At 49.7% G+C, this 8,285-nt stretch overlaps 1 protein-coding gene across 1 annotated transcript in view; it reads right to left on the reverse strand.

The window, feature by feature from the left end:
• Positions 1-8,256, reverse strand: part of LOC139671985 (A disintegrin and metalloproteinase with thrombospondin motifs 3-like) — a 38,634-nt gene extending 30,378 nt beyond the window's left edge. Inside the window, exon 1 of the mRNA XM_071555295.1 lies at positions 8,180-8,256. Coding sequence (XP_071411396.1) covers positions 8,180-8,246 — 67 coding nt within the window. The 5' untranslated portion in view covers positions 8,247-8,256. The remainder of the gene's footprint in view (positions 1-8,179) is intronic.
• Between the last annotated feature and the right edge of the window lie 29 nt (positions 8,257-8,285).

Below are 8,285 nucleotides of genomic sequence, written 5' to 3' on the forward strand. Positions count from 1 at the left end.
GAGGTCAGAACTTCATCAGGCTCTCTCCAATTAAGGCAGAGTCTAATCAGCCCCCACAGTGCTGCCTGAGCCCTCCAAGGCCAGAGCCTGCTCACTGATTTATCTCCCCCTGTGTTCCCTGCTCAAGAGAACTGTTAACCAAAGCAGGATGCTTTGTGCTTCCTGTAGTAAATGTTCTCAGCATCAGAAACTTGGAAGCAATGAAAATAATATTGTTACTTATTCTTGGCAGGGAGGACTCTGCAAACTGATTAAGAGAAAGGGCTTGAAATAAACCAAGAATCAACCCTGTAAAAGCAAATTGAGAAATACCATTAAAATACCAAAGCACAGCCCCTAATGCATCTGTTTGCAAATTCAGTTTGCAGTTCAGGGATGGAAGGAACATGGAGCTGGCTGGGGAAGAACCTGAGCAGAACCAGGGATGTGGCAGTGCAGTTCCAAGGACAAGCTACTGAGAACAGTTATCAAACTGAATTCTGGGGTTCCTGGATACTCACTGGCTGTTGGTTAAACTGAGAACTCGGAAATGAAACAGATTAGGTAACAAACGACTCTGTGAACTGCCCCTCACCGAGCTCTGACTGCTGGAACCCACGGACAGAGCCACTGCTGCCTCTCACCCTGAGACCTCTGACAGATTTATTGTCCAGGAGAGAAAAGCACAACGATTATTTCTCCTGGAAATTGTGACTTTATGTTCCCTGGAACTACTAGTGCAGAGAATTGGAACAGCAGAGCAGAGCTCTCCACAAGGAAGCACAAAGTTCCTAGGATGGCCTTGTTTCACCTGGTACTGTTTCCAGAAGGGACTGAAAAAGCTCAGTTTACAACGTGTTTAATTCTTTTGCAGTTGAATTCTTTAGCACCTGAAAGATTTGTTGCTATTATTAGGATTTTGCAAAAGATGATTGGTGTATTTAGAAGTTTTAATTTTAATTTACAACAACCAGGTGGTGCTGACTGACTATTTGACACCTGTAGGATTACAGAATGCAGTTGTTTGGGAAACAGACTGTGCTTCAAACTTTGTGATGGAGCTTTTGTATCTGTGGCTACAACAGACATTCATTTCACACAAAAAGAGAGCCCTGGCTCATGATTTCACATGCCCCACCACTCCCTGTCCTCCATGGAGGATGTGAGGGCCTGAGTCCAGCTTTCCCCACGTGTCCAGGTCCACTGCTTGGCATTCCATGCAGAAATATGGGAGAGGAAGGAAAACTCACAGTGTGTTGCCCCTTGCCATGAACCAGGGGAAGGACAGAGCTGTTCCCTGCAGGCTGGCACTAATTTCTGGGAGGCAGCAGCCTGCCTATGGCCAAGTGGAGAGTGGAGACTCCAAAGGATCCACCAGAGAGGCACCCAAGCTATTATTTGCATCCCTCCTATGAATCTGTCCTCAAACTTTTCCAGAGAATGTTTAAAACCAGGCCCGGCCACTCAAGCTGCAGAGGAAGATGCACCAAGAAAACACTTCCCTTGGCTGCTCCTACAGTGAATCCAGCAAAGCTCCTCATCCCTCCCTGGGTTCTCCTCCCAAACCACAGTGTCTGCTGGAATCCAGCCCAGGGTTCCCACAGGGCAGCCTCTCCCTGTCTCCATGCAGGAGCAGCAGCTTCCCTGAGACATCCATTCCTTCTGTTCCAGCTCACACTGCAGACTCACTCTCGTGTGACTTTAATAACCTCCAGACCCCTAATTATCTTGCCCATCCTGTCCCACGTTATTGGAGTACTCCAAAGAATGATTAGGCAAGGCATTCTGGCAAAAAAACCCCTGTTTTCTTAGCAAACAACAGCTGGGTCATGCTGTTACTCTGTGGTGCTTTACTATTGCATTTTGGAGGGATTGATGCACTTGTGTAACCCAGCAATGGGTCTGAGGAAACTCTGCCCTCTGGGAGCAGCGAGAGCTGCGAGGAGGAAGTTCTCCCATGGCAGTCACCTCCAGGTGCATTCCTGGCAGCTCCAGCTGCATTCCTGTCACTCCAGCTCCCACTTCTGGGCCATCCCACCTCAGGCAAACCAGGTAAGTTCACCTCTCAGTCATTTTCAGAGATTTAACTGAATTAAACTGTCTGTAGTTTGGATCCTGTTTCTAAAATCCACTGAGCACCAAACCCAATAAAAACCAGGTGTCTCACAGTGGGGAAAAATGCCAGAGCTGTAGTAAATTCAGGGGGAGAAAGTCCAGCAAGAGCCACAGGGTACAGAAATGACTATTTTATCTTAGAACACAAGCTGCAATGGTTTAATTCCTTTTTCCATCAAAGACAGAGATGAAACACCAACTCTAGAGCAGAGTGACTGAACAGGGCTCTCCCCTTTCCGTGGGTCTCTCAGTGTGGTCATCTCTGCCCTAAATTCATATGATGCTCATGTAAAACACATAAACAAGCCTCAGCCCCCACAGGCTGTGGGAGGATTCATTGCCTTCAGCTCCTGACCTTTAATTCCCATCACCTCACCCTGATAAGGCAGTCTCTTCTGCTTCCCATTCCCACGTTCCCAGCCAGGGGTGTCCTGGTGTGTACCTGGTTTAGGAATTGCCACCTGTACTCAGCCAAATTCAGAGCACTTTTTACCCCTCAGGTGTACCTTTCCCAGCAAAGTCAGCAGCAGAAATGAGCCAAAGAGCTCAGTCCTGGATGGACAACCCAAGGGTGACTCTCTCCTTGGCATGTCTGCACCTCTCCTAGACAGTTCAAGAACATCACCCATAAACCAAACAGGCTTCTTCACATGGCAGCAGCTGCTTACACAGGATTTAGAAACCTCTGCCTCTCATTATCACCACTCTTTGCTCAAGGTTTTCTCCTTCCTAAGCAATCTGGGGGCACAGGGAGTTTTCACTGGCAAACTGTTGGAGCCTTGGAGTGGCCACAAGCTGCATTTACAGACCTGGCTCCAGCTTTCCAATTTTCCCTTGGTACAGATTTTCCTGTGTGTTTTACTGCTCTGGCACTGGGTGCCTGTGGCTGGAATGAGGCCTCTGCCCTTGGTTTTATTTCAGAACCATTTTCCTTTGTTATTGCCAGGAGCAGAGGATGAGTTCAGCAGATGGATGTCCCTGCTCCCATCCCTGGGCCTGAGCACAACCTCCCAGCACAGACACAGCACAGCAGGCACTTCACAGCACTTTTTGAACCATTCCTGCTCACACTTCTGTCTTAAACAAACAAATTACAAGCTTTTCCTCGGCTACAAACTCTGGGTTTCCTTTTACTTCCTAAGTACATCCATCACCAGCACTCCTTTTCCTTTGTACTGTGCTGTTCTTGTTCCATCTTGCTGATTACCTTTCCCTTGATTAAGCAAACTGCTATCTGAAAAAAAAAGAAAAAGCCCCATCCCACCAACCAACCTGCAATCAAGAACTTGAGAGAATCCAATTAAGTTTCAATTTTACAGAAGGCTAAACTGAAAGCAGAAACTCCAGCAGCTCTGGCTAAGGATGTCTTTAGATCACCCAGGTTACTGCCACCAATGCAAGTTTTTTGTGGGCCTTTCTTCGGCACTACAAGAGAGCTGGAGAGAGACTTTTGATTAGATATTGGGAAGGAATCCTTCCCTGTGAGGGTGGGCATCCCTGGCACAGGTGCCCAGAGAGGCTGTGGCTGCCCCATCATCCCTGGAAGTGTCCCAGGCCAGGCTGGACAGGGCTGGGAGCACCCTGGGACAGTGGGAGGTGTCCCTGCCCATGGCAGGGGTGGCATGAGCTGAACTTTGAGGTCCCTTCCAATCCAAATAACAATGTGATCATACAAGAATGCCCAGAGTGAACAGAGGGTGTCACACAATGTGGTGTGCTCAGCCTCCACAGCAATGATTCCCATCTTTCCCATTATTCCTGACTGCACAGACTGCTGTGGTGGGCTGGGCAGTACCTCAAACATCCTCCCCCACAACACAGGTCCTGAGAAACTGTGCTGAGAAGGAGCTCAGACCCCCTGGCACAACAATGTCTCTGAGAGCCACCAACCAATGTGCCTGGGGAAGGGCCCAGGGAGGGCTTCCAGGCAGCCAAGAGTCTGCCCATTCTTCCACCTTCTGCTCCAGGCTTTCATTCCCAGGCAACCAGGAGCCATTCCCAAATCATCTCTTCCTCCTCCACGTTTCCCACCTGGGACAAAGACCCTGGAAGGCAGTGCCATGGCAACCCCACCGGACACACAGGCACTTGGGTTCTTGGGGAAATGAAAATTCTGAAGGAGCTGGGAGAGAAAGGCTCCTGTTCCTTGTTTCCCACTGGTAGGAAGTAATTACAAAATACTTTCATCTCAAGTGCTCTCTGGGTGACCAGGTTGTCATTTAAGGAACACTGTGATGTGAAGAGGAGGCTGAAATAGGAAAGCTGAGAGGACATTACCAGGCTGGGCAACCTCCACACTCAAGGCTGGTTGTCATCATTCTACCACAGGACAAGAAAGTGCATGGGAAAAATAATAACTGAATGAACAGGAGGAAAGAGGAATGGAATTCTCAGAGCTCAGCTCGAGCAGAGCAGGATCCAAACCCTGTGTCATGGTCCCACTGACGTCAGCCTGAGCCTTCCCACCGACTCAGAGCACTTGGCCCAGGCTTTGAGGCTCCTGAAATACAATTTGGGGTTTGTTTCACCACACTCCTGAGCCTGACTCAGTGCAACTTGCACAGAAGGCCTCCTGGGTGCAAAGGGGATTGTAAATTCTACAGCCTGTTGCTGCTGTTTCTTGGATGCTTTCAAGGAATAGGGTTAATGACCACACTTCTTGGTGATGTTTCTCAGCTTATTAACAAAGAGCAGCTTCTTTCCATCCCACCCCGACAGAATGATATCATTGTTAGACTTCCAAACCCTCCCAAACTAAGGCTTATCCTGAGAGAATTCCTTTCTGTCCCTAAGCAAAAAGCTGTTCTGGTGAGAAAATCCTCAAGATTTATTTAAATGCTGTTTAACATTGTTCTACTTTTTTCCAGCTCTGTCTGCACAGCTCCTTTGCTCTCTGTCCCTCAGACACAGAGCCTTTGATCTTCATTTCTTTCTGCCCTTAAGAATAACTGGTTTGGATTTCACAGACATTATTTGGGAATAAGACAAGATGAACACTGACCCCAGTACCTGCAGGACTCAGCTCCAGGGAGCAGCACAGATGTTGGTTGTCTTTAGGATCAAGACTGAACTGACTGGGGGAAGTGGAGCTTCCAAACGTCACCCCAGGGCAACGGGACAAGGAGAAGCTCTCAGGAGACTGTCCTGGGAATTTGCACCCATAGGGAACTCCAGACATGGTCCTGCTCCCTGACACCATTCCCAGACCACACCTGCCCAGATGTTCATCCCAGATGTTTAAAAACACATCTCCAGAGTCTCATCCTCCTGCATCTCAGTGTTCTCTCAAGAGTTTCCATGCTGCAGAGGAGGAAGAGCTTCAGAGGAACCAACCTGAGCTCAGCTCTCCAGCCCAGAGAACACACTCACCCTGTGCCATGGAGATCACAGGGACCAAGTGGAACCTGAGGTTTATAACATGATTTTAATGTTTAGTGCTCAAGACCTGCTGCTTCCCTGCACTGCCTCACTAAGCAGAGCAAAGATCAGATTCCAGGGAAGAGAGTCAGACAAGATCCTTTGAATTTCAGACAGATTCCCCACGACACACAAATAGTCAATCCTGCCACCAGTCTGTCAAAATACAGAAAATCATCCACATTTCCCTGATTCCACAGACTGAGAGCAGAGGCATTTTATAAGCACAGAAGGTACAAAACCATCCACATTTCCCTGGTATCAAAACAACCCCCAAATGTTCAGGGCCATTTATATGCAGGAGATCCTACTGACACCAGAATGACTGAAAAGGGTGAAGTATAAACAGACAATAATTAATGAAGGTGGGTGTGCACACACACAAAGAACAATTCCCTCCAGGAATGGGGCAGGATTCCCAATGTGATTCCTGGAGTGCCTCCTGTAAGGACCTTCTAAAGAAACCAGTCTCTACACAAAGCAAAGGATGAACACAATATGTGCAACCTGCTGCTGTCATTCCTTAAGGAGGCTGTCCAGAGCCATGGACATCACAGGCAGCAATCAGCACAGGGGCTGTTTGGGGTGGGAAGGCTGAGCCCATCCTGCCCAGCAGCTCCAGCCATCCCTGGATCTGCTCCAGAACCCCAGAGTTCGGGTCCCCACCTAAGAAAGCTCACTGAAACTTCACCACAGAGAACAGCCATAAAGAAAAGTGGGAGAGAGACAGGGATGGATCCTGAGTGCTCAGTGCCAGGAGAACACAGCCCATGGATGGATCCTGAGAGTGCTCAGTGCCAGGAGAACACAGCCCATGGATGAATCCTGAGTGTGCTCAGTGCCAGGAGAACACAGTCCATGGATGGATCCTGAGAGTGCTCAGTGCCAGGAGAACACAGCCCATGGCTGGATCCTGAGAGTGCTCAGTGCCAGGAGAACACAGGACATGCCAGGATCCTGAGTGTGCTCAGTGCCATGAGAACACAGTCCATGAACCAGAGCCATGGATGGATCCTGAGTGTGCTCAGTGCCAGGAGAACACAGGACATGCCAGGATCCTGAGTGTGCTCAGTGCCATGAGAACACAGTCCATGAACCAGAGCCATGGATGGATCCTGAGTGTGCTCAGTGCCAGGAGAACACAGTCCATGGATGGATCCTGAGTGTGCTCAGTGCCAGAACACAGCCCATGAACCAGTTCATCTGCCCTGCACTGACCACTACTAAACCCTTGCTCTCAGGGTGGCAGCTTTTCCTCTCAAAACTCCTACACTCACTCTGTCTGTTTGGGCAGTGTCCAGCCCATTCCCAAAGGCTATAAAATCCTGCAGGAATACCAGATGTCCTGCCAGACTGAAAGCTCTTGCACAGAGCTGGAAGCTCTCCTCTCAGAAAAAGGCTTTCTGTAGGGAGAACAGCCTCAGTGTCACAGTGGAGAAAGGCTTTGACACAGCATTTCCCAGCTTTTGCAACCACTCCACTGACAACAGCTTTAAGTAGTTATCTTAGTCACTGTTTGGTTGAGTCATCTGTTGCTGAGCACTTGGATTGCTGGCTGTGCTGGCTGCACTCCCTCACTGCCACAGCCCATCTCTGCGCTGGCCCAGGCACAGGGGTGGCAGCAGGGCCAGGGCAGAGCCAGGAAGATGTTCATGCCATCCACGTGCAGCTGTGACAACTGCCCCACTGCAAACATCTCCTCAGGCTCCACGGGCTTGGGCAGCTTGCTTTGACCTTGGGCATGGAATTGTACAGGTGGGAAAAGCCCTCCCAGATCGAGTGCAACGACTCCCCCGCACTGCCAGGGCCACCAGTAACCATGTCCCCAGGTGCCACATCCCTCCAGGGACAGCAACTCCACCACTGGCCTGGGCAGCCCAATGCCTGACACCCTTCCCAGGAACAATTTTTCCTAATACCCCACCTAAACCTTCTCTGACACAACTTGAGGCCATTTCCTCTTGACCTGTCCCTTGTTACCTGTGAGAAGGGATTGAATCCCACCTGGATATAACATCCACTCAGGTAGCTGGACTTCCTTTGAAGGTCCTCCCTGAACCTCCTCTTCTCTGGGCTAAGCCCCCCAGAAGCATGAGCTGAATGGGAATATCCTTGTTGGGACACCAAAAGCCAAGGAGCTCTAGTTCTGTGTGCTGCATGTTATTGTTCCTCTATTTCCCAAACCCTTCAGAGTTCCAACAACATGCAAACAACATACCAACAGGAATTTGAAAGGCTGAGGGATGCTGAAAAACAGGCAGAGCACTGACAGGGAGCAGAGCTGCTCTTTCACCCTCAGCCCTCACTATGCAAGGCCTTGGCTTGCAAGGATTGGAGCAAAATTAAAAAAAACATACAAGCAAATGGATTAAACTACAGGGTAATTATTCTCAGACATGGTAATTATTCTCAGATGGACCAACCACATTATGTTCAAGGCAGGGGGAATCCTTGGATGTGACAACATCCATCCAACCAACACAACTGCAGCCGCCTTCAGACAGCATTAACTGCCACCAGTGGGAGGAAAACACACTGGCACCATTCCACTGCCTCTCACAAAGAAACGGGGCCCAAACATTAACCAGGAGCTGTGTGGCCTCTTCCCAAAGCTTCCACGGGCTGCAGCCCCCCAGGACAGATGTGCCCAGGCCCCCTGGTACCGTACCTGCTGCGTGCCCCTCGGGCAGCGTGTCGGGCGCTCGCTGTGGCACCGCCGCCCGCCGGTACACCATGTGCAGCCTCCCTTTCCCCTGTGCCTGCTGCTGCCCTCT

The sequence above is a fragment of the Pithys albifrons genome, chromosome 5 (genome assembly GCF_047495875.1).
Source record: "Pithys albifrons albifrons isolate INPA30051 chromosome 5, PitAlb_v1, whole genome shotgun sequence".
In the NCBI taxonomy this organism is placed as follows: Eukaryota; Metazoa; Chordata; class Aves; order Passeriformes; family Thamnophilidae; genus Pithys; species Pithys albifrons.